Consider the following 27,789-nt stretch of genomic DNA (forward strand, 5'->3'; position numbering starts at 1 on the left):
GCAAGAAAAATACATGCTCCTTTATAATACAGTATGTCTTTATTTTACTTAACCTATTGTTCTACACAGAGTAAAATAAAAACCCAACATATAAAACTCTGGAAGACCAAAATACTAAAACCAAATCAAACCAGACCCAAAACCCAATTCAATGTTTTTTACATGATGATAAACAATTTCCTCCTGTCTAATTACTAAATACTACAAAAGCTTATAATATTTTATTAGTCAAGAAAGCAGGTACACTGCCATCTTCTGGGCTTTAAATGGTACTGTTATATGAAAGCTGTTTATTTCTTTATATACTTTGAAAAATCAAAGTCTCTTAGAATTTATAGCAATTGTTTTCATAAAGATATTGCTTATTTAGGGAGAGTGGTAAAGTATATAGTAAAATATGTTCAAAAATATTTTTAGCAGTAAATTAGTTGAACATTTTCTTTGGTAGACAGAATATTACTTTTGTTGTGAGTTACACAATGACAATAAAGATATTCTATTCTATATGTTGATGAAAGCCCTCAATTCCTCTCAGTAAGTAACCATTCTCTATGTGATCATTCAAGGAAAAATGAACAGTATTCTGCATTATAGCCTAACAGGATTAATTGATTCAGATCATAGACACAATAATTACAGTAATTTTAAAGAGTTAGCATATTTCAAAAATAACTTAGTTTACAACACTGAGACAGCTATGTTAAAAAAAACCTAAAACAACCAATGTATCACAGAGATTTAGTACTGGAATTCAGATATTAGCACAAGACACAGTATAATTGCTGACTTCTATCATTATAGTATTTAGCTTTTGTACCATAGGAATTATAAAACTAGTATGTGATGTATTCTTTTTCTGAAAATCCTTTTATATTAGTCTTTAACTTAGGGGCAAAACAATCTGACCTCAATAATCAGAAATTATAATAAAAAAAATCAGGACTTAACTTTCATTGGGTTTTTTGTCCTTGATGGATATATAAAACAATATGCCTAACAATATGCAAATCTTGATTTATATACCACTTAAGCAAACTTTAAAATATTTATTGGAATGCTGGTCCACTTAAAATAGTTTTCTTGATAATAGTCGTGCTTATTTTCCTGTGAATATAAGCAAATGTTGACTAATTATGATTAATTATGCCAATAAAAAAACTGCCTGAACTCAGTGGCACAGGGACAATGAATAATTTAGCTCTTTTGATATTGTCTATAATGGTGTGATAAATCTTTGTGGTAGACCTTCACTGCATTGCTTTGCCTGCTTTCACTCCAGGTTAAAAAGATGAGATGAGATGAAATGAAATGAAATGGGAAGGTAAGGTAAGGTAGATAAGATTTATTGTCATTTTTTACTGTGGGCACACTGGCACACATTAAAAATGAAATTCTGCTGCCTGCTTTCAAAAATGTATGCATACATAACACACATATAGACATGCTATATACATGTATGTATCTACACCCTTACATATAAATACATACAAATATTAATCACTGTTAAACAGGATTAATATTACTATGCAATAAAACAAATATACTTTCTGAAGTTTTATTGTTGAAAGTTCAATAAAATTGATTTCTCAAAATGATAAATTGAACCCTTAATTAAAGTTAGAAGGTTTTTTTTATTATATGTGCCTCTTTGTTTTCTTGTAGTTCTGAAAATTTAAGGGCAAAATTAACTGTTTTTTTTATCTCACCTCTTACTTTACCTCTTAGTCAATATCAATTTGATTTTTTTAAACCATCAGTAACTACAGTTTTCCTCAACTTTGGCTGATTTCAGTTATGTGAATTTCAATTCCTAAATTCTCAACAATGGACATGATAATTGGGGAACTCTGGGAGTAAAATACTACATAACTGGTAGATGCCCAGACTGCAAAAGATCAATGCACAATGCAAAACCTGTAATTAGTTAAACACTTACTGGTAATTGGTGTAGCATTATTAGGTGTGTCAGCTCTCAGGTACTGGGTTGTTTGAGTTGAAGGCTGAGATAAACCTTGAGAACTACTGCTGTTACTAATGCTGTTTTGGAAAACAAACACAAAATACATCATTGTTTCTAAAACTTGCACAAGTTTTAAAAATTATCTCCTTCAGTTTTCTGAGGATATAGCACAATTTCAATTTTTCTAAATTAGTTTTGCACTTCTAGTCTAAACACTACAAAATGTAGTTTGCATTCCATCAAAGATATTAAAAGACTTAAGCAACCTCAATCAAGCTAGGAAATAGGAAAAAAGCCATTAAACAGCATTTCTGAGAAATGTAATTTAAAACAAATAAAACTTTAAGCCCTGTATAACCTTCTCTAAAAGAACAGATACAATTTGTAAAGTAATGGCCATAATAGTGTTCATATTTGAATATTTATATTCAATATTAGCTATGCTTTCCTTTTCAAACTAGAAAAGCTAAAGAAAGAAAAACAAAATTTAGGAGCTTTGCCTATGATGTCCATAACAAAAGACTACAAAGGAATTGCTAATGCCCCAAATACAGAAACAAAGTTTGGCTATGCTTATGAAACATATAAGGTTTTTCAAATATTCAGCATGAGAACTACTTTTTAAGTTTTCTATAAAACTACAAAGGCTATGAAATGTGAAGATAATAGCACATTTCGTATCTATTTTACTATTGTGCACATATCCATATTGGTCTGCTTTCTTCTATGCAGTCACTACTGAAACGAAAAAAGCTGAAAGGAGACCACTAAGATATGCTCTGTGAGGAGCTACCTTCTAAAACTGCTTGGTTGGAACAAAATATATGGTCCATTTGCTAACTTGCAGATGTCATTGACATATTATATTTGTTTGCCGCTGGGGTACCTTCCAAAGTACTTTGTTCAATTATTATTGTGGTAATAATTTCATCTGTTATGCACTAATTATGTTGTTGTTGTTGTTAATTGCGAAGTCGTGTCCGACCCATCGCGACCCCATGGACAACATTCCTCCAGGTCTTCCTGTCCTCTACCATCTTCTGGAGTCCATTTAAATTCACACCTACTGCTTCAGTGACTCCATCCAGCCATCTCATTCTCTGTCGTCCCCTTCTTCTATTGCCCTCAATCTTTCCCAGCATTAGGCTCTTCTCCAGTGAATCCTTCCTTCTCATTTGGCCAAAGTACTTGAGTTTCAACTTCAGGATCTGGCCTTCTAAAGAGCAGTCGGGGTTGATCTCTTCTAGGACCGACCGGTTTGAACGCCTTGCAGTCCAAGGGACTCGCAGGAGTCTTCTCCAGCACCACAGTTCAAAGGCCTCAATTCTTTTGCGCTCAGCCTTTCTTATGGTCCAACTTTCACAGCCATACATTGCAACTGGGAAAACCATGGCCTGGACTATGCGTACTTTTGTTGGCAGGGTGATGTCTCTGCTTTTTAGAATGCTGTCCAGATTTGCCATAGCTTTCCTCCCCAGGAGCAAGCGTCTTTTAATTTCTTGGCTGCAGTCCCCATCTGAGGTGATCTTGGAGCCCAGGAAAATAAAATCTGTCACTACCTCCATTTCTTCCCCATCTATTTGCCAGGAATTGAGAGGGCCGGATGCCATGATTTTGGTTTTCTTAATGTTGAGTTTCAAGCCAACTTTTGCACTCTCCTTCTTCACCCGCATCAAGAGGCTCTTTAGTTCCTCTTCACTTTCTGCCATTAGAGTGGTATCATCTGCATATCTTAGGTTGTTGATATTTCTCCCGGCAATCTTAATTCCAACTTTTGATTCATCTAGCCCTGCCTTTCTCATGATGTGCTCTGCATATAAGTTAAATAGGCAGGGCGACAGTATACAGCCTTGCCGGACTCCTTTTCCAATTTTGAACCAATCAGTGGTTCCGTGTTTGGTTCTCACTGTTGCTTCTTGACCCACATATAGGTTTCTCAAGAGACAAATGAGATGGTCTGGTACTCCCATCTCTTTAAGAACTTGCCACAATTTGTTGTGATCCACACAATCAAAGGCTTTCGCATAGTCAATGAAGCAGAAGTAGATGTTTTTCTGGAACTCCCTAGCTTTCTCCATGATCCAGCGTATGTTGGCAATTTGATCTCTAGTTCCTCTGCCTCTTCGAAATCCTGCCTGTACTTCTGGTAGTTCTCGATCCACATACTGCTGCTGTCTAGCTTGTAGGATTTTAAGCATAACTTTACTAGCATGTGAAATGAGTGCAATGGTGCTATAGTTTGAACATTCTTTGGCATTGCCTTTCTTTGGAATTGGAATGTAAACTGACCTTTTCCAATCCTGTGGCCACTGTTGAGTTTTCCAAATTTGCTGGCAAATTGAGTGTAGCACTTTTACTGCATCTTCTTTTAAGATTTTGAATAGTTCAGCTGGAATACTGTCACCTCCACTAGCTTTGTTGTTGCTCAGATTTTCTAAGGCCTATTTCACTTCACATTCTAGGATGTCTGGTTCGAGGTCAATGACCATCTCATTGTGGTTATCTGGGATGTTAAGCTAATTATAGCAAGGGCAAAATAATGGACATCATCACAGAGTATGAGCCCGGATAATTAGAAAAAAACATATCCGGGCTTTTTTTGTCATAGAACGCCCAGAACGGAGTTCTGGCACCTTTTTTGGATGGAACCTTGTAGGGTAGGCAAGGCGGATTGTATGACAAGTGTGAGTTCCGGCACCTTTTTTTTTTTTTAACAAAAAAAGCACTGAACATATCCATTATGAACACTATATGAAAATTAACCTGTATATATTTTATTACTGTTTTCATGTCTTACATTTATTATAGATACCTTATCCACTTTATGAACTAACAGCAAGCATATGATTGTGGCAGTAAATAAGTTAAGCTTACCCTATTACTTTATTTAATTTTTATATTTATCTCATGCATGTGACTCTTGGCAACACACATAATTAAAATACAATGCTAAACAGTCAACATAACTCAAACACACCCATTAAAATACAATTAAAAACATTTAAAACTATAATAACAACAACTTTAGCATCTCTCTCATCTTCAGCATATTTCTCATCCTTTTTTATTTTTATTTTTAATTTATTTTTTATTGAAAAGTTTTATAAAAATTACAGTATACACCCCAAAACCCACCCATCCTAAACCCCCCCTCCCTCCCCCACTTCCCAGAGCTGAGTACAGGGTTACAAATATAATAATCAAACTCTAACTAACATTAACCAACTATATAAATAACCAAGTCCATAATGCGCTTTAACTCCCCTTTAACATAGGTATAAACAAATTAAAAATAAATATAATAATATAAGCGTCAATATTATTAAACAATACAATATCCAAATTGTTAACAATACTAATACTAAAAATAATAAAACTAATAAAAATTCTACTATAATAAACTATTAATAATAATAATACTCTAAAATTTATTCATAAACTAGATGGAACTTTTTAGTCCCATATTTATTCTGAATATAATCTATCCATTTTCTTCAGACCAAAATGTATCTTTCTTGTGAATGATCCTTCAAGTAAGCAGAAATTTTCGCCATTTCTGCTAAATTTGACACTTTAAGCGTCCATTCTTCTATAGTAGGCAAACAGTCCTTCTTCCAATATTGCCTTACCATCCCTTTCTCATCCCTTTGAGGGAAAATCAGAGGCACAAAGCTGGATAATTAGAGAATAGCTGCCACAGGTAACTTAAGAATCATATTTGCTTTTTAAAATTAGATCAGCCTTGCACAGACAAAACATGCTCTAGGCTTCTCTTCTTACTTTGTGCAAAGTCTAATTTGAAAATCCCGCTGTGATAAAATATTATTGAATTATAAAACATTTGTGATATATTTCTTTCTTTTCCAACATCATCTCCAGTTAATCTTTAGTTACATTCATACATCAGGTGGCCTGATAAATCGATAAATCATTTTTAAGAATCTTGGGTTTTTTTATTCAAATTCAGCATCTGCAACCTTTTAAAATTGGGAAAGAAAAATAATCTCTATTTCAATATCAGGAATTTCAAATGGAAATGAATGTATGATGTAGTTTAGTAAAACCAATTTAGTAATCAGTTATAACTGCTAAAAATAATCTTGTATTATCTCTATGATACATTTGTTTGCAGAAGATGTCCCCAAATCATATCCAAATATATTTTATAAATGATCCAAATATAGCAAAAAAGGGGAAATGAGCTGCAAAAGGCATAAAATGTTATAACTAATACATAGTTTATATTTTAGCATGAAATTAATAGTACATTAAAATAATTAATTATATAACATGCCTTATCAGTTAACTATATGAAAGCGATGGTTTCAGAAGCACAATATATTTTAAGTCATGGTTCAGGTCTATTTGGTTGAATCATAAAATGTTTTTCTTAATGTGCAATCATTACTTAATGTAATTAAAGTTTCCATGCTTCATGTAAGAATATTAGGAAAATTAAACAATTCAATATTGTCATGTTAGCTCCATCCAAACATATTATTTATTTTTCATTACAATAATTTTCTCATATGAAAACTGAAAGAACATGTAAGACCTTTTTACCTGTCTTCTAATTCTATTCTTTTCATACTGTGAAGATGCAAAACAGCTAGTATTATTGCTACCAGGAATATGACCGCACAGCAAACTCCTACACTGATATAAAACACACGCGTAGAAGTGGTGGGAGCTGCATTTACAGGATCAACTGAAATAGAACATAGAATTCAACAAAAAATTAGTGAAAATTAAATGAATATAATATTTGATAGCTCAAGAAAAAAATAATTATGTTATGCATATATAAAGCTCAAAATTTTATTTATAATAATAATAATAATAATAATAGTAAAGTTGGAAGGGACCTTGGAGGTCATCTAGTCCAACCCCCTGCTCGGGCAGGAAACCCTACACCATTTCGGACAAATGGCTGTCCAGTCTCTTCTTAAAAACTTCCAGTGTTGGAGCATTTACTGCTTCTGGAGGCAAGCTGTTCCACTGATTAATTGTTCTCACTGTCAGGAAGTTTCTCCTTAGTTCTAGGTTGCTTCTCTCCTTGATTAGTTTCCACCCGTTGCTTCTTGTCCTGCCTTCAGGTGCTTTGGAGAATAGCTTAATTCCCTCTTCTTTATGGCAGCCCCGAGATATTGGAACACTGCTATCTTGTCCCCCCTTGTCCTTCTCTTCGTTAAACTAGACATATCCAATTTGCAGAACTTTAAATTGTAAAAGTGCATTTATGCCAGATTCAAATTTGGTTTATATCTAATATTTAAGAAATATAAAATTATTTATTATAAAAGTAACTGATAGCAAAATTTAATATACAGACTATTGAATTGGTTACTATAAAAGCAACATGGCAGGAACTTAATAATATGACATTGGAACAGCTTATTTGTTTATTCCTGTATGGATCTATACCACCCATTCATGAAGACTCAGTGGCTAACAATCAAGAACAGCATGAAATAAAAAGACCCCCTTTCCAAATATCTATAAAATAATAAAGCATTCATAACATAAAGATAATTGAGAAGATATATTTATTTATTTAATTTATATGGCTGCCCACCTGTGAAAATACAGTTGCAGTGGCATAGAAAACTCTATGTCTGCCAGATTCTGATCTTCATTCAAAACATTCCGTTACTGAATTAGGTGGAACCACCAATAGTCACACTTCTATTATATTGATAATGCTCAAGCATAAACTGCTAATTTGGTTAATATTCTTAGTGAAAGAGATGACCAGGCTGAGGGGATCAAATACATAATCAATTTGGAGTCCCTAGGCCCCTATAAGGGATGTAAGTCCAGCCTCCACTTAAAATCTGTTGACTCTTATCTGGTACCAATTTGCCTTGACAGTTAGTAGTTCAAATTCTTCTGTATAAATGTCATGAAATAAACACATAGTGTTTTTTGAATTCTATCCTGGTACCTAATTTCTTGCACCTGACAGTTAGTGCCCAATACAGTGTCCAAATACAAAATAACTTAGGATCTTTAAATGAGTAAGAGGAATGAAAAAAAGCAGTGTGGGAAAAATTTAGTTTCTGAATCCTATATGAGCAGGCAATTCAAAAAGAATGTATATGATCTTCTTCATGCAAATCATAACATGAATTAAAATAAGGGAAAAAACCCCCTACCATTGTATATAAACATTTACTTACAAATGGCTTTAGTGTTATTTTTGTCTGATATTGGCAACTTTACTTCTAAATCAAGTTCTAAAGATAAGAGGAGAAAAGGGGCATTTTAGATTTAGATTTTTATTAGAAGAGAATAAAAAAAGAATTTATCCAAGCATCAACAGAAACACAAAGCTTTGAAAGTTTGGTTATTTAAAAAATTCTACACAATCAAAGGTCTACAGAGAAAATACCATAGCATGCAGTACCATTACCTCCAAGTCTCCAGTAACAAGGTGATTACAACTTATGCAGTTGATTTGACATATATTAAAAACAAAATAGCCTCAGATAAACTTAAATATTTCACAGGAAATAGGGAGAAACATAAACTAAAATTAAACTGAAAATGTATTATGATCCTAGAAAAAAAAAGAGATTAAGCCAGAATTATTTTTGTTAGGAATAATAGGAACAAATTATGAGAAAGACTGTATATATTTAATTCTACACGTACTAACTGCAGGAAGAATTGTATTTACCCAACATTGGAAGAATGAAAATTTACCAACTGAAGAATTAATTAAGAAAAATTTAGAGTGTGCAGAAATGGATAGATTGACTTTAAATATAAAAGAGAAAGAAGATTCAATGTATTTTATTACATGGGATAATTTTTATCAATGGCTAGAAAAATGAGTTAGAGAGAAAGGAATGTGATAGGTAATTTTGAATATATATTAGCAAGAAGACCATCGAGCGATTAACATATTATTTTATGATAATCAACTATTCCTCATTATTTTTTTAAACACATGAACCCAGACATTATGCTGTTTGCTAAATATTGAGAATGTCATTTGAAAAAACCCTAACCCAAATCCCAACCCTAACCCTAACCCAAATCCCAACCCCACCTTATTCCTAATTCTATAAAAATAAAACATATTCTTCACATAATATTGAAACATTATGTTAAAATAGTTTAGTAGATATTATCTAGCAGGAAATTGCAAACAATGATAAAAAGACAATTTACGATTCCACTGTAATTATAAATTACTATGGTATTTCACCTTTATTTCCTTTAGTTTACAAATGTTGACATAAATATTGTTACTGAAAATCTAAAGTATTTCTTTCTCACATGCACATAATTCTGTTGTCCTCAATACTTTATTTCTACCATAGTAGCTATCTTTAGTGATAAAATCAACAAACTAACTTTTTCTCCACTTTAAAGTGATGAATTTAAAAGAGCAGTGATAAAGAGCTCTCCAGCAGAAAAGATTTTATGAAGTTTGCAATTGACTTCTTTAAATAAAAAACAAAAAAGCCATTACTTACTTTTATGACACATTTTCCTCCGTTTGAAATTTAATACTGTGATATTTTTAGAAGTATTAACTGTCATGTTGAGTTGCATTAGTACTGTAACATCATAGTCTAACTTGCCAGTACAAGACAGTTCCATCCGAAATACTGTAAATAGAAAGATAAAACAAAATGGTTTATCTTATTGTTTTATATACTTTCAACACTTTATTATTATTTAAAAATTTAATATAACTATAATTTAGACTTTTTCTCTAACCTATCATGTCTAGAGCTACAAAAAAAGATGGCACTTTCTTGGTCAATGTCAATCAGAAGCACTCAGAGATTTTGGTTTTACTCAAACAGATAAGCTATTTGATCCCTTTGCTACTGGAGAAACAAACTGAGGAATTCCTGGTCGCATCCTATTATGATACTAATAGGAAGTACATTTACTTCCTGTGGAAGAATATCTACTAGGATCAAAAAAAAGGTTTTATTTGTGGTGGCTCTTTCCCTAGGCAGAGGTGGCGAACCTATGGCATGGGTGCCAGAGGCGGCACTCAGAGCCCTCTCTCTGGGCATGCATGCCATCGCCCCAGTCCTAGGCCTTTAGCTGGGTTCTATAAAACCTTTTCACTTTAGGCCCCCGCCGCCATGTGCAAAAACAAAAAAAAAATAATCCAATCAGTCAATTTCAACTTCTCGCAGGAAAAAAAAAGATCTTGCAAAGTTGGAAATGATTGATTGAACTTTTTAGTCTCACACAGTCTGCTGTTACCACTGCAGCCACGCCCACCCAATGGGCCACACCCACCCAATGGACCACACCCACCCAATGGGCCATACCCACCCGGCACCTGACAATGCATAAGTGGGTTCTTGGTTGCAGTTTGGACACTCGGTCTCTAAAAGGTTCGCCATCACTGCCCTAGGGAATATAATTACTATGGAGATAGGATCTGTCCCCATACTTTTTCTGGAACATCATGAAAACATGACTCTGTCAGTAGGCCTGGGCACTCAGGTTGATATGGAGCTGATCAAATGGCTAGTTTGATTGTCTTTTTTGCCCCTGCAGGGGTGGTGGATGGGTGTGTGTTTAGGAGCTTAAAATAGATGTTTAATTTTTAAGCCATTCTGAGTCACCCTGTGTAAGCTGGATGGCAATATAATTTTTTTCATCAATCAATCAATAAAATCAAAGTACAATGGAAAAAGGAGGTAACAGATTTCCTTGATTATTATTCATCCAAGATGCAGGGGTAATAATGTTTGGTTTTGTAACTAAAAATAAACTTTGAATAAGAGTCCTGAAAAAATTACCAATTTTTATTTATTATTATTACATTTACTTGCCTCTTCTCTTGCAGTTCAAGGAAGTAAATACTAGTTTCCTACCATTTAGAATGCAATAAAAATGAATTAATGTAAGAAGCTACCTCTGGAAAAAAAATGCCTTCCCCACAAATACTTCACATTTCTTTCAAGGAAGACAAAAATTGATTAGATTCCATTCATTATAAATTAGAATAAATCAAATTGCAACATTTTAATTATTATTCAGAAAGAATAAAAATCAAATAGTTGAGGATACAACAAATTAAATGCAAGATGTAATAAAAAAATAGAAATAATAACTCAAGAACAAAATGTGGATAAATTGGCATGAAATATCAGTTCATTTATAAACAGAACATGTTTTAAATTATGTTTTGCATATGAAGATGGATAACTGATGCAAAACTGGAAGCAAAATCAATTTCCTAAAAGAAGATAAGAGGCAACAGATGCTCTAATACAATGGTTCTCAACCTGTGGGTCGGGACCCCATTTGGGGTCGAACGACCATTTCATGGGGGTCGCCAAACAAGGCTGTCCGCCATTTTTCCCCCTTTTTCTTTGGCCACGCCCCTGGCACCCGGTGATGTATAAGTGGTTGGGGGTCACCACAACATGGGGAACTGTATTATGGGGTCACGGCATTAGAAAGGTTGAGAACCACTGCTCTAATACAATGACTGTGTCTGGGATAAGTTTCATTAATTTCCAACTCTACGCAAAGTTCTATAGAATTCACCTGATGGCAAATTGTATAATGGCCAGAATATAAAGGTAGTCCTTAACTTATAACCACAATTGAGCCCCAAATTTCTATGGTTAAATGAAATACTTGTTAAATGAATTTTGCCCCATTTTACAAACTTTCTTGCCTCAGTTGTTGTGAATCACTGCAGTTGATAAGTTAGTAACCCGGTTGTTAAGTGAATCTGGCTTCCCCATTGACTTTACTTGTCAGAAGGTCGCAAAAGGGGACTACATGATCCCAGGACACAGCAACTGTCATAAATATGAAGCAGTTGCCAAGCATCTGAATTTTGCCCATGAGGATGATGCAAAGCTCGTAACTGTGAAAAACGGTCATAAATCACTTTTTTCACTGCTGTTGTAACTTTGAATGGTCACTAAATGAACTGTTGTAAGTCGAGGACTACCTGTATAAAGTTTAATTACAATTTGTTGTGTAAGTCACACACTCTATCTCTTTCCTTTGCTATTATGTTTATAAACCAGAGTAGATCATGCTCTTGTTTCTGCTTTTCAAGGAGTTAGTAGTCCACCCATCAAAGTAAACTGTTAAAAGTATTTGAATATAGGGAGTCCCCAAGGTACGAGCCTAATAGAGCCTGCCCATTAGGCTCGTAATTGTCAAATGAATCAGACTCAATATTACAACAATTTAAATTCAAACCCATTAACTGAATCAAATGGGTCATTAAATGAACAAAGATTTGACTTATTTCCTCCGATGCTGCCTGAACTGACTTTTCCTGCTGCAGACTGTTTCCGGCTGCAAATCAGCTGTTTCAGGTTTCAGGAACTACAGTATTATAAATTGCCTCCCAAGCAGGCAGCAGGCTTTAAAAAAAAAAAAAAAAATGTTGCTAGGCAGCTCAAGCTTCTTCAGGGTTGGGGTGGAAAACTCTCCAAATTGTAGTTGTCACTAAAATAGCTTTTGCTTTAAGCGTCTCCAGGCAGGCATGCAGAGGGAGATGAGGGTAGAGTTTACAGAACTGTCAGCTTGCAACAGTAACTGAGATGGAAGGGACCTTGAGGCCATCTAGTCTAACCCACTGCTCTCACAAGAGAGTATAGTACTGTACTGTACTTCTGATAAATGCCTATCCAGTATCTCTATTTTTTTAATAAATATTTTATTAATTTTCTAGTTTTCCCAGTCCAAATAGACAATGTGTTGTCTGGATCTATTAGTAATTCAGTGATATATATTAACTTCTTCAATCTAGATACAATATTATACCTTCAAATGTTTCCTCTCTTCTTCCGGTAGTACCTGTTTTCCCACACTAGGCAAATACAATTCTTATTGTTATTAATAAATATACAATTGAATATTAAGATCTTTGTTACATTTTTCTCATAATATCAATAATGTTTTAGATAACTTTTCTAATCAAAACATATCTTAATTACATTTGCACTTAATATCTATATGTTCAATCCATAGCCTATTTTTGTTTTTTTTTTTTTAAATTTTAATTTCTCCTCAGTGTTCAAAATGTCTCTATTGTTTATAATTTCAAAGTAAGTTATAATTGGGTAACCAAAAGCTTCCCTTATTCAAACTTCTTAGTATTTTCCTGTTTCCCTTCTCATACCAAAATCTAATATTCTAATTACAAATCTTATCTTTCTAGTTATAATAATACTTCTATTTCTAGCAATTATCTATTCTCCACCATATTCTTAAAAGCCTCCAGTGAAGGAACACCCACAACTTCTGGAGGCAATTTAATTTAAAAACCTTTAAAAAAAAAAAAAACTGCACCTGATCAGCACAAGCCTCTCTAGGCAAAATCCAAAATGGGGTGCGGGGAAAATTTCCTTCAGTAAGGAGTCAGCAGAATCTCTGGGGGGTTTGTGCTAGGGAGAGGAGGCAGCAGCAGCCACATGCTGTAAGTTTGTTTGCAAATGCAGACAAACAATCTTACAAAGTAATGTACTTACAAATACAATAAAAAACAGAGCAGCTCCCAAAGTGATTACAAACAATACAGTACAGCACTAAAGAGCAGGCATGTCAAACTGCCGGCCCACGGGCCGGATGCGTCACGCCGAAACCACGCCCACTCCATTGCCAGCAATGGGGGAAAAGTCACAATACATCACGCGATGTCATGTGACATTGTGAGTTTGCCATGCCTGCTATAAAGTAACAAAAAAGAATATTTTAAAATACTTACAGAAGTAATTCTAGCTCTCTACAGTACAGTACTGTAGTCCTCAAGCCTAACAAGCAGCATATCTTCCATGCAGCTCCAGGAAATCAAAAACAAACGGTCGGTGCTGGCTGCAAAAATCACCAGATCTTGTTTGGCCACGTGACCAGGAACAACCCTCCCCCCAAAAAAACCTTCACTTCCAGCTTCTCGTAGACCGAACAGGCCCAAGCAAGTTACAGAGTTAAAATGGCCACTGCAGCAACTGAGACTGAATCCAAGTCACATGGCTACAGAGGCCTGTTTTTGATCACAATTCTGAATTTCTAATGTAAGTACATTTTCTGAGTAACCTCAATTTTGTGAAATCTCGCTAAATAAACGCTCGTATCTGGGGGACTACCTGTATTCTGTTGTGTGCCAGCTCTAATGGAAATGCACTCACCTGACAAAGTTCGAGGAACTTCTCCTTGTTCAGATATATTTACCTGTGGCATATCCATAGCCAACTGATTATCTACTTGAAATCCCAGTTTATATTCAATCTGTAATAATATGCAGAAAAATATCAAACTAAAAATATGTTCAATAAAGATTATCTGTTTCAAGTTACACTGTTAACAAAAAACCTGTTTGCTAGGTGCCAACATCATATCTGACGGAAAGATTTAGATAAAAAATAAGATAATGCTAAGTCACTTTTATACCAAGAAGGAGGAATAATCAAAGAGAATGAATGGAAAATAATTTTATATCGAAAAAAATACTTATCCATTTCTTCATAAATGTGCTCAATGTTTAAATATTTAATGCTTTTTGCTTTATTAAACTAGGCACCAAAACATAAATGTTGGAATAGTAATAAAATATTTAATCTTTAAACTACACTGAAATAATTAAAGCAAAAATCAAGAAATATGACATATCTCACTCATTATTTCACTTATAATGGATGTTATTTGAGTTGTTATCTATATAATTTATCAAAATTGAATTAAATACATTTATACGTACTAGATATGAACCTACACGGATTTCCATCTGGAATAATGTAAAGCTCATACATTCACAAAAGAACTCTACTATCCCTATATGGGATTGTGATTAGACATGATTCATGCCAAAACCCTCAGTTCAAAGGACTGACACAATAACCTAAGAGGAATACACATGCCCTCTGACACTAAGCAAATCAGGATAGCAGGTTCTGTAAATTTACAGTGATTTTTTTTTACAAACTTCAGTTATACCATATTTCCCTGAAAGTTAGACCTACTGCAAAAATAAGCCCTAGGCTGATTTTTGTGGGTGGGCCCAATATAAGCCCTACCCCAAAAATAAGCCCTAGTTTTGGGGTGAGGAACACACCTAAAAATCAAGCTAGGGCAGGGGTGGCAGGATGGAGTTGCCTTACATGATCCGCATCCACTTACCAGACCTCCAATGAATCGACACCTGCCTTTCCTCGCTGGCCCATTTCTTCTGCAGCGTGAATGAAGCTGCTCCTTCAGCCTCAGAAGAAGTGGGCCAGCTGGGCGGGACTGTCAGTACTACCGCTGCAGAGTACAAAAGACACTCTCTGAAAATAAGACCTAGTGCCTCTTTTGGAGGCAAAAAAAAAAAAAAAAGTCTGCGTCTTATTTTCGGAAAACATGGTAGCTACACAATCAATTATTTTGCAAACTTAAAATAGCTATTATTTACCTTAGACCTCGCATGCCAAGTGAAATGAAGGCTGTTTGTCTCTACTGGTACTTGTAGATTAAATGACAAAGCGAAGTGATTGATAAGGTCATTTCTCACATAATAAAGTTCTGCATCGATCCCTAAATATTTTTTAAAATGATAAAAAAAGACCGAAAGCAAAGTTATAATAAGTGGCAAAATCATTTCAAGAAAAAACTAGCTGGTTACAATGTAATGCCACAGATAATGTAACAGCAAATAATGAGACCTTGTGTCTATGGGAATTGGGAGACCAGATTCCAAAATCTACAATAGTTGTTTTCACAATGCACAACAGGATTACATTTTAATTTTTTTGCAGCACAAAGACCACTCCCCAGTCCAGCCCAGTGGTGCTGTACAAAGATGTTTTTGGCAAACTGAAATCCTAGGACTGCATTTTGCTTTCTTCCCCCTGTAGCACCCAGGCTGGGCATACCTCATCAGCAATGGGAACAAGAAAATGGTGAAGGTCAAGTGCATAAGGCAGACATGATATCAGAATACAAGATGGTGAGAGTGACTACAATTTTTTGCCAGAAAACGGAAATAAACAGAAAGCTCAAAATGTGATTATGTGACTGTGGGAGTGGTAGTGGCTATTGGAACTTTGAATCTGTTGTAAATGGCCCTGGGGAGATCCTTCTTAACTTTCATGGTCCCTGAGCGACCAGTCATAAATTGAGCACTATCTGTAGAAGTGTCAACATCCAAGATACCTTAGAAGATATTTCCTATTTACAAAAGCTACTAAAAGTTAAATCTGCGCTATTGTCATTATCACATTAGAAAGTAACAGGACTTGATGGTTATCTATAGAAATGAGACATATAACTGAAAAAGCACAATGATCGAAGAATATCAAATAGGGAGACTTAATGTGTGAAAACTATTTTAAAATATATTTAACTTCATATGCTATCAAAATAATGTACAGGAGTTTAAAAGTCCTACATGAAAAGTGAGATTCTAAAAATTCAAATTAAAAACATAAGAAATATTTCGGATGGATTGATGTATATCAATTTATTTTTTATTGATCACAGGTAGGCTTCAGTTGTGTTGACCATGTTCTTAGGAAAATGAGAATTTTTAACAATTCACTGTCCTTATGACCTGCCTATAAAAAGTCATACGGCACATGGCAAAACAGGCTTGCTCCAGGTCAGAAAAGGGGTGCACAAAGATTATTTATTTATTCAATGTACAACACTGTAAATATTGGGAGGAAACTTGGATTGGAAGAAGATGAGCATAGAGTTAAAACTGGAGGGGGGAAAATGAATAACCTGCACCTTGCTGATGATACTACTCTGGGAGCTGAAAATTCAAATGATCTGGAAGCTCATATTATTTAAGTCAATAAGCACAGTGAAAAAAATGGGACCAAGAGTAAATATAAAGCCCAAACTAATGACAGTTATAGCACCTAGTGACAGAACTGACAATTCTGTCAGTAGTAGACAGTTTTAGAATTAATTATTAACATTAAAGAACCAGCAGTCAAGAAATATTTCACTGGTAGTACTTGTTTGAGTAGAAATTCAGACCTTGAAAAAATAAAAAGTATCACACCATGTTTATACTACAAAGATGAAAATTATGTAGGCAGTAGTTTTTCCTATGGAAAAACAAAACTTGGACTTTGAAGCAGTTTTGGGAATTTTATGATAAGGGGACCTTGAATGCTGAAGCACTAAAGGGAATTTAGAGAATAAAGAAAAAAAAATAGAGCAGAATTCTATAATAGCAGCTACTGCATATTTTTTTTGCCAAACTTTATAAAAAAATAAATAACCTTCTTCATAAAATGGACATAGCATGTTACCATGGTAAGCAATGATGCAGATATTACTCAACTTCCAATCACAATTAGGAACAACATCTTCATTAAAGCAGTCATTAAACAAAATGTTCATGTGACTGTTTCACTTAAAAACTGCAATCCTGGCATTTCCAGTTCTGGTTGTTAAACAACCTCCTAGGTCTTCAGATAAAATGCCTGCCAAAGGATTTCAACTCTGTGGAACTAAAATTTTCCCAGCAGGCAGCTCTTTTTCTCTCAAACTTTTGTGCAGTCTGCCAATGGATTTCAGCTCTAGAAATGATGCAAAAATCTCCACAATTTCAGCTTGTTCCTGCAGCCTGCCAAAGGTTTTCTATGCAGTAGGTTGTAAATTGTAATCACATGATTGCAAGTCACTTGGCAATTGGTTGTAAATGTGAGCCAGTTGCCAAGCATCCAAAATGCAATCAAATGACTGCGGGGTGGGGGGTGGGGTGGGGAGGGGTTGGCGTGGTGCTATATTTTACAATGGCCAAAAATGTTTTATGTGCTGTAAAGCACCTTTTCCAAGGCCATTGTAACTTTGAACAGTAAATCAAGGACGACCTATATGGAAAAGAATATGGACATACAAATGGAATTGATTTATTTTCTAAAGGAGATGTACATCTATTGAACCAGGAATTGGATCTGTCTATTGTAAAGTGATGTCACATGACTGCATCATTTAGCGATGGCAATCCCTGTGATCCTGACTGTCACTTTTAAGTGAAAATGTAGGTCATTAAGTGAGTACCTCCTCACAACTTCCTGCTGGCTTCCAACAACCAAATCAGTGGAGGAGCCAGCAGGAAGTTGCAAGTTCCAGGTGATTTAAAAGCAGCCCAGCAGGCAAGTAAATGACTGCTGATACACGGAAGAGAGAGCAAGAAGATGTGCAGATGGTTGGGGAGGCATAGCCTAATGGCAGTGCAGCTTGGGATGGCTGCTGCCAACTGGGAGAGGGTGTGTGGATGGCCAGGGAGTGTGTGCAAGTGGTCAGAGAGTATGGCACAAGTATAGTGAGTCTAGGGGAGGTGCACAAAGCAGAGGGTGCAGGCAATAATTTATGGATGAGGGAGACTTACTATGGCAATTTGCAATCTTCCCTACCAGATTCTCTTTACTTATGGGTAGCCAAAACAGAACGTTGGCAATCACAATCACATGATCACAGAATACCCAAATTGTGATCATGTGACTGTGGAGGTATAACCACTACTCTAATCACCTTGTAATTTTGAACAGTAGATACACAAGTGGTTGTTAACTGACTACCTGTATACTGAAAGTGAATGAATGCTCAGACTGAGTATTTAAAAAAAAAATGACCAATACAAACAATGAGTTGGGTCATATAAAAAGAATGAAATAGGAATGAACCGCAAAATAAATATATGAAGGAAGAGTGGATTTGTTGGGAGATGGAAAAGTCTGAGAAAGTAATGCTTATTCTAAATTAATGAGGCACTCAAAAAGAGAGGAGTTAAATTTAAAGAAGAGCATGCAAAACATGAATCAGTATACAGATATGATGAAAGCAAAAAAGATTTGAAAGGAAACAAAAGTACAGTCAGGTATTATGAATGGAGTTGGTGTAAATTAGTCTTAACTGTATTTCATTTTTCTTTCTCTTTCCTTTAATTTGCTCCTTATTCTTTTTCTGTGCTACACATAACACAGCTTGCTATAAAAGAGATAAGCATCATTAGCATATATGTATGCATGCATGTAGTTGCACATGTAGTGTGATAAGCTCTGGTTTCTATCAGATCTGTGAGCTATACTGATGTTTAAATAAATTTCAGTATGACTGTTTATAACGCAATTGGGCTTTGTAGTTCTTTTTGTCAAATGTTCATGGTTTCTGATTTCATGTAAGCTTAGTTGAGAAAAGGAATTATAAAAACCAGTAGGAAGTTAATATCCAATATTTTATTCAGACATTTAATACCAAGTAAAGGATAGACAATTATGTGTCTTTCAGATGTTAATTCAGAACTTACTAGATTTCTAGTAGCATGACCAATTGTTTGAGCTCCAGGGAAAAAGTTCTGCATTAGGCATATTATTTATTTATTTATGAGATTTATATACCGCTTTAAGTGCAAGCACTCTCTAAGCGGTGTACACCAGTAAGCAATGTATATATATATTTACATTGCCCCCAACAATCTGGGTCCTCATTTTACCTACCCCAGAAGGATGGAAGGCTGAGTCAACCTTGAGCCGGTGAGATTTGAACTGCTGACCTGCTGAACACAGTCAGCTAAAGTGGCCTGCAGTACTGCACTCTAACTGCTGCGCCACCTCGGCTCTTTGATTTGGTTTAGTGTGTTGTTTGAACGCAGACTACAAACCATAGTTTATCAGTTTATTCAACTAATCACTGAAAGTAATTACAAAAATTAACCAATGTTGTGTTTATGTCTGAACTGAGAAACTTTGAATTATGTTTGCTCTGTAAGGCAGATTCAAATTATTATTTATTACTTTATTTATAGCATATCTGATGGCTAAGATAAAGAACTACTATAGTTTGTTATGAAGCATAATCAACGTTATTGGGTCAGGAGACCAAAGAGAAGTTCTAAAATGTGGCACAAAATGTTGTAGTAAGATGGGAAAATTGCAAAAAGTCAGAGGCAGCTTATTTATTTGTTCAATTTGATTCAATTATCCAATCAACTCAAATGATACACAATAAATTCTCTCTCTCTCTCCCTCTGTCATATATGGAAAAATTCAGATAAAAACCTATACTGATTGTAATATAGATTATTGAGTAAGAGCACAAATTTTAGAATTCAACTTTTGGTTAATTTACCAACATGCTGCTCAGGAAAAAATGCTTTTATCACTTTTATTTACAAATGCAGACCAATAATACAACTGCTGAAAAGATTCTCATTCTGAAATATCCCCTGTATTTTCAAAAGGTGAAAAATCTAATCCATTCAACTACCATCCAACATATATTCTAAGCACAGTTAATCAACTACACACACACACACACACACACACACCACCTATATAACAAATCCCTTGCTTAAGGACAATAAACTGATTTTAAACCTGGCTATCCAACTTTTGATTACTGCATCATTCTCTGCTATCTCACTAAGATATCACATTTGCCATGAGAATCTCTTTATGCTGCTTTCATAATTTATAATATAAAATTTCATAAATCCTGAGAAAAAGAATGTGGGAGTAACTAGCTGCAACCTCTATTGATTGCTGCTTGCTGTGATACTATTTTGTGAGAATACTTATAAAGAATAAAGCATGATACTTACGGTTTCCTCACTGACTCTATCTCCATCATAATGGATGTCAAATGGGGATCTATTCTTGTTTATCCAATATCTATTTTAACTGCACTTAAGCTTTGCCAAGTAACAAGTTTCAGTCCCCAACATAAACACAAACACAATTCCCTCCCACTACATGCCAATAGTTTTAGTATTCTTTTCATGTTTTATGCAGGTTCTGAGGGAGCTTAGCTACCTTTTGCCACCAATAAACAAACTAAATAAACAAACAATAAACAAACAAACAAACCAAAACTTAGTGTTTATTCAAAATTAAGACTGTCCTGTTTACAAAAAATGCTCTGCCAACTTAAATGGCAAATTAATTAAAATTATGCAAACTAAGTGCTTTAAATATTGAGGCATTATCTTTCACTTATTCTCCACATGGAATAAACAAATCCAGAATGGTGGAGGAGGCCACTAATGAAACAATTAGGTATGTGTGCTGTAAAGATAAGAGTTTTGTTTCTGAAGCCATCAAACTATTCAAGAGGGGAATTTAACTTCTGCTCTAAATTATTTCTTCTGAAGGAACTGTAAAAACATCCTGTCAATAGGAAACAGAAATTATTTCTTGTCAAAGTCATTAGTTTCTGCAAAATGAAATCATAATTTGCAAAGTACGAGTGCTCTCAACTTTACGGTGATTTTGCCTGGATAGCAAAATCAAGGGAGAATAACTCCAGCCGGCTGTTGACGACAGAATTTGGAAAGTGCTCAGAGAAGCATTTTTAAGTGACCATCAGAACGCAAAGCTAAACCTACAACGGGCACTCTTTCTCCTCTTGCAAAGTCACGTACATGCTGCATTTGTTTCCACCCCGAAATCCCATCTCAGGCGGTGTGCTCACGGCACAAAGATGGTTAAGTTGCACTAATGCAGCAAGGCCCAACAAGGAACGAGGGGCCAGGCGATGGGAGAGATAGCCCGGCCGGAGGAAGAGGAATAATCCCGACTTCTATCCAGGAGGAACACCCGCCATTTAACCCACTAGCCTCCCACACGATCTAATCCCTTTGACGGCGGGCACTCTCCCTTGTCCTCGCAAAACCATTCCCACCAAAGAAGACTCTGATTACACGTCAGAATCCTTCTCACTCACTCACATACAACACACGGGAGCGCGCACAAAACCCAAGTGTGAGTGAACATCCGCCTCTCACTCACCGATAAGGCGCAGCACCTCTTCTTGACTCATATAAACACTGAGGCCCGGTCCCGTGGCGGGAATGGGTGACTGAAGCGGTCCCTTCTGGCTTTCGGAACTCGCGGGAGGGAACAGCATCAGCAACAGTAGCGGCAACAGGAGGGAACGGAGGCGGCGGACGAGCCGCGACTCAGCGGCAGCGTCGTAGCTTCCATCCCGCCAGCTGCCCCGCACCATCGCTTGCCCCCGGTTCCCCACTGAGGAGGGGAACCGGGTCCCGGCCCGAGGCCTCACACTCGACAACCGTTCATACTCCGGCCACGCGCGCTCGCGCCCTCCGGGCCGGGTTCATGAGCTCCTTCCCCCCCGCGCGCGCTCGCGCTCGCACTCCCTTGACCCGCCCCTCCGGCCGCGGAACCAGCACATCCGACGAGGACAGGCAAGGCCCGGCTTTCTCCGCATGCGCATTCTTCTTTCCCGCTGCCTCTTCTTTGCGCCTGCGCGAAAGAACCTTAACATAATCATGGAAAGTGCTTTTCAGTCGTAATGGGAAGTATCACCCTGTTTTTCCTCTTGTCAGATTTCTAAAGCACAGTAGTGCCTTTCCAAAATCTCGCACTTGGACCTCACTTGGCACAATTTATTGAGCACAAAAAGGTATCCGTTTATTCCACCCTATACCTAAGTGGAACCGTTAATGGAAGCTCTATTTGAATGAAAAGAGCCTCTGATGCCTGCTGGAAGTAAAAAGAAATGAAAGCAGCGTTTTTATATTGTAACAGTTTTTACTATTACGTATATAATATATGTTTTTGTATGTAAGAGCATGGTTGGAGAATTCTGGGAATTGAAAGCCCATACATCTTAAAACTGCCAAGGTTGAGAAATACTGCTTTATAATGGTGCCATTGCATAGTTAGTATTGGAGCATATAACACCAGACATGTCACTAGAAGGTAAAATCATGAGACTCTCTCACTTTGGCAATGTCATATGGGGGAATTCACTGGAGAAAGTAATTATGTTTAGAAGAGTTAACACTAAAAGGAAAACAGACCATCAAAGAACACAGTGACTGGACACCATTAAAGCTGACATTAGAAGTACCCAGTCCCAGAATTTGGATAGACAGTAGGTTTAAAGGAAAGGGAAAGAAGAGAAAAGAAAAAAAATGACCAAATAGTGCTTATGCCCCATCCTGGGCCATAGTTATATGAGACGAGCAGATTGCAAACTCACATATCTTTTCCTCCATTTCCTCCAATTTCCTACCATTTGTTGTGGTGAAATTGGCAGAATATTCATGTGATGGCTCTCTTATTTTCTTTCTATTGAAGTCCCTGGCAGAAAAATTCTTTGCCACTAAACAGAAATTTTTAATTCTAGCTCTAATTCTCACAATCGTCCATCTAAAATCTGGGATATTGGTTTGTGGCTATTTTTCCTTACGTGAAACAATTCCTACTCTGTTAACTGGAATCTGGATGGAGCAAAGCAGAACATCATCCTTTCCCAAGAAAGAGTCTTTCAATAATGGCCCCACTTTTCCTTCTTTTATGATGGTCAAGCAGTTTTGGAGGACATCGTAGAGATTGTCTGGAATGGTATAGGGTTTCCAATTCGTGCAGGGGGTTGGACTAGAGGACCTCCAAGGTCTCTTCCAGCTCTGTTATTCCAACAATAGTATAATATGAATAAAGGAATTATTCACGATCAGTCAATTGCAAAAGGCAGCTTTACTTGGAACAGCTTACATCCTGCAATAATATCTCTAACAACATAAAACATAAACATCTGCTTATCCCAGGTCCTAAAGGACTCAATAGGTGGATAAAAATGCCAAGTCCAGTCTAAACATCTGGCTGACTGTGCAACAAATAAGGAATTATTTTTATTTAAAAAAGCAACAGAAAGGATGTCAGAAAATAGTTCTACTGCTACAAAGGACAAGAGATTGAGTAAATATGGCAGGTGCAAAAGTCTGTGTATCCCTTCAGTCAAAACTTTACAAAAGTCTCCTTTGTCAGAAATAAAGGGTTCCATCGGTTTCCTGTGGCCATTTATGAATCTTCTATTATTATTTAAAAGATAATCAAACAACGAATCAACGAACACCTAGAGGCAAACAAAGTCATTACTAAAAGCCAACATGGGTTTGTCAAAAATAGATCATGCCAGACAAATCTTATTGCATTCTTTGACCAAGTGACAAAATTAGTGGATCAGAGGAATGCTGTGGACATAATTTACTTGGACTTCAGTAAGGCATTTGATAAAGTAGATCACAACCTACTACTTGACAAGATAGAAAAATGTGGGGTAGACAGAACCACCACCAGATGGATCCGTAGCTGGCTGACCGGCCGTACTCAGCGAGTGGTCCTCAATGGAACTGCATCTATATGGAGGGAAGTGTGTAGTGGGGTGCCCCAGGGCTCTGTTCTGGGCCCAGTACTCTTCAACATCTTCATCAACGATTTGGATGAAGGGATAGATGGGGAACTCATCAAATTTGCAGATGACACCAAGCTGGCAGGAATAGCCAACACTCCAGAAGACAGGCTTCAGATACAGAAGGATCTGGACAGACTTGAACACTGGGCACTAACTAACAAAATGAAATTCAATGGTGAAAAAAGCAAGGTTCTACATTTAGGCAAGAAAAACCAAATGCACAAGTACAGCATAGGTGGCACCATGCTCAATAGTAGTAACTGTGAGAGGGACCTCGGAGTCCTAGTAGACAATCACTTAAATATGAGCCAGCAGTGTGCTGCAGCTGCCAAAAAGGCCAACACAGTGCTAGGCTGCATTAACAGAGGGATAGAATCAAGATCACGTGAAGTATTAATACCACTCTTCAATGCCTTGGTAAGGCCACACTTGGAATACTGCATCCAGTTTTGGTCACCACGATGTAAAAAAGATGTTGAGACTCTAGAAAGAGTACAGAGAAGAGCAACAAAGATGATTAGGGGACTGGAGGCTAAAACATATAAGGAACGGTTGCTAGAATTGGGTATGTCTAGTTTAACGAAGAGAAGGACAAGGGGGGACATGATAGCAGTATTCCAATATCTCAGGGGCTGCCATAAAGAAGAGGGAATTAAGCTATTTTCCAAAGCACCTGAAGGCAGGACAAGAAGCAACGGGTGGAAACTAATCAAGGAGAGAAGCAACCTAGAACTAAGGAGAAACTTCCTGACAGTGAGAACAATTAATCAGTGGAACAGCCTCCCTCCAGAAGCAGTAAATGCTCCAACACTGGAAGTTTTTAAGAAGAGACTGGACAGCCATTTGTCCGAAATAGCGTAGGGTTTCCTGCCCGAGCAGGGGGTTGGACTAGATGACCTCCAAGGTCCCTTCCAACTTTACTACTATTACTAGATATTACTATTTTGCAACTGTTTCTTCTAGTTTAGAAAGATTCTCAGGTTTCATCCTATTGGCTGTAGGTATGTGATTTCCCATACAGATTTTCAATAATATTCAAGTTTTAGAACTGTGAAGACTGTCCAAAGCCTTTCTTTCTTTTTGATAAATATTTTACTTTATTTGGAGGTGAGCTTAGTTACCTTGCTAAAATGTTCAATCTTTTTTCAGCCTAAGTTTCTTCACTAACTATGCGAGATTAGGTTCTAGGGTATGTTAATACTGTACTTAATTGAATCCATCTTCCACTTGCATAATACTTGCTATGCAACACGTTTAATGGATTGCAAGGTGTTCATTTTTTTCAAATGTTTCACCTTTTTTTCCTCTAAATGTATATTTTGTTATTGTGGCTGAACAGTTCAGTTTTAGATCCATTTGTCCCTAGCTCTTTGTTGCAAAAGTTTCAAGCTTATCAAGGTTTTCTTTGCATACTTTAGATAATGACTTTCATATGAGTTTGAAGAAAAAGTTTCTTTTAGACATGCAGGCCACTGTTCTATAAGCTATACTTTATTGTGGATATCTACTTCACTGTCAGCTAATACCTTTTCAGTGAACTATGGATTTTGTTTGCAGATCTAGTCAATTTTCAGCCAGTTCTAACAGATTTTTCCCTAAAATAATAAACAACTTGCATCATACAATGATATCTGTGTCACTATCAAGCTTCCACATCTGCCTATCCCAGGTCCTTGGAAAGGACTTGATAGGTGGACAAAATACCAAATCAAGTCTGAACATCTGATTGAGTGTGCAATGAACCAAAATTTAATTAAGTTGAGATATATGTAACACAATATTGGGTACCATGTTGTACTGTGCACATGAATTGGCATGTATTGATTGCTCACACAACATCCTGATCCAGGGTCAAATTGAAGTGCCACGGCTTCAGGATCTTTCTAAATGCTAGCAGATCCACCTTTGGTAAAGGTGTTGCTGTTTCAGAATGCAGGTGCACCACAGAAGAGGCATGCTTCCTGGGTATTTGGACAAATTCTGCTGGTAATATCCAGTTTAATTTACATCCTACAAAATCCCAGTTAATCCCTACAGCCAGGTTAATGCAAGCACGAATGTACTCAGTTCAGTTAGTAAAAATATAGTTTCATGTTTATTTATTAAGCATCAGCAATCCACCCCAAGTAGTTGTCTGGCAAAACAGGTAAAAAGGCAGGCAAAGGCAGCATGAGGGAGAAACAAGAGCAATATGCAAGACTCTATCCATCTGTCTGAAACAGAACTTTTCAGGGACGCTGGAAATACAATACTTTGGAAAATTAGCATGGACAGTGCTTAAATGAGTGACTTTGGTCATTTCAATTGGAATTCATTTTTTTTAAATTCAGAACAGCAGCTGAACAGAGATCCAAACAGAACAATGGGTAATCCCTCCATTTTCTGCAGCAGTAAAGCTATAATTTGGTGAATAGGAATGATGTGTTCAATATATACCAGTAGCATAAAAAAGGGCTTAATGTTTAAATTGCTATAGAAATGGTTCATATCTCAATGCTCATAGTGATGGAGATTCCTTCAATCTCTTTTACAGAAGGAACTACCTTTCAGAAGCTGGGCAATTGGTGCAGTTTTATAAGAGAATGCAGAGTGGTTTGTGGCATGCTTCTTTCTATGCTGAAACATTTAGGAAATTTAGCAGTGAACATATGGGCAATTTTGAAAAAACACAGCCTTAAATATTTGGGCAATTTGGGAGAAACACAGCCTTAAAACATTAATAAGTGAATTGTTTCTACAATTACATGAAATAAGCATGTGGATTGAGGCTGCAAAAAAGCAGAGCATCTGCACATTATTATACTCTGTGGCTAGGAATTTACGTACCATTCCTTTGTTTGCCTTATAAGATTGAAGGGTGTGTGTGATGTGTGGTATAATAGGACTCAGCATGAAAGTGCCTTTTCTCCAGGATTCTATATTTAGGCCATTGCTCTTATGCCTATCTCAGTGTGAATGCTGGCCAGACTTCAGTGTAATATTTATCCTACATTTATGAAACAGTGTCATAGTGATCAGATGACAGTGCCATTGATTGTTCAAGCTGCAAGAACTCATCACTTTCCAGTCATATATGATTCTGTTTTCTATATAGCAGATTAGACTGTAATGTGGCAGAGAAAATGAGGGTATTTTCCTTTCTTGTTCTTTTCCCCAAAATAAACTTAAGGTAGGTCAATCTACTGTTCACTTTTCAATCTCTGAAATGCTAAAAGTATCTCTAAATATATTTCATTTCTTTTCCTTATATCACCATATTATAGAGATGATAGGATCTTTTTTGGATTATTTTTTTCAACCCATATCCTTCCCAATTCTTATTAGTTTTCCACACTTTAGAAACTAGAGATTAGATCTCTCTCTCTCTCTCTCTCTCTCTTCCCTTCCTCCCTCCCTGTTTATCAACAGGATCAAATAATGAAAAAAATAGTAAATAAAACAATGATTCAACCCAGTGGTAGGATTCAGCCGGTTTACACTGGTTCAGCAGAACCGATACCTAATTTTTTGTTGAGTTCGACCAATCTGTTATGATAAATCTGTGTTTTCCAGAACACATCTGGTTTTTGTTCAACTTCTTTCCAGGCGGGAAACGCCCCCCCCCCCAAAAAAAGAGTCCAAGAGAGGAGTGACGGAAATCAAACAGAGATGCAGCACTTTCCATC

The 27,789-nt window shown here is 36.3% G+C and overlaps 1 protein-coding gene across 3 annotated transcripts in view; it reads right to left on the reverse strand.

Moving 5' to 3' along the window:
* RYK (receptor like tyrosine kinase) overlaps nt 1–22,108 on the reverse strand; it is a 34,669-nt gene extending 12,561 nt beyond the window's left edge. The window contains exons 1-7 of one of the 3 annotated variants that reach the window (XM_039360069.1): nt 21,691–22,107; nt 15,360–15,481; nt 14,101–14,200; nt 9,445–9,579; nt 8,140–8,196; nt 6,524–6,668; nt 1,937–2,037 (exon numbers count right to left, since the gene is read on the reverse strand). In XM_039360069.1, the coding sequence (XP_039216003.1) occupies nt 1,937–2,037; nt 6,524–6,668; nt 8,140–8,196; nt 9,445–9,579; nt 14,101–14,200; nt 15,360–15,481; nt 21,691–21,907 (877 nt within the window). In that variant the 5' untranslated portion in view covers nt 21,908–22,107. Of the gene's footprint in view, nt 1–1,936; nt 2,038–6,523; nt 6,669–8,139; nt 8,197–9,444; nt 9,580–14,100; nt 14,201–15,359; nt 15,482–21,690 lie in introns of all 3 variants that reach the window. The other 2 variants (XM_039360068.1, XM_039360070.1) reach the window with 2 other exon arrangements.
* Between the last annotated feature and the right edge of the window lie 5,681 nt (nt 22,109–27,789).

Source organism: Crotalus tigris, unplaced genomic scaffold (assembly GCF_016545835.1).
Source record: "Crotalus tigris isolate CLP2741 ecotype Arizona unplaced genomic scaffold, ASM1654583v1 scf7180000019154.1569036, whole genome shotgun sequence".
Taxonomy (NCBI): Eukaryota; Metazoa; Chordata; class Lepidosauria; order Squamata; family Viperidae; genus Crotalus; species Crotalus tigris.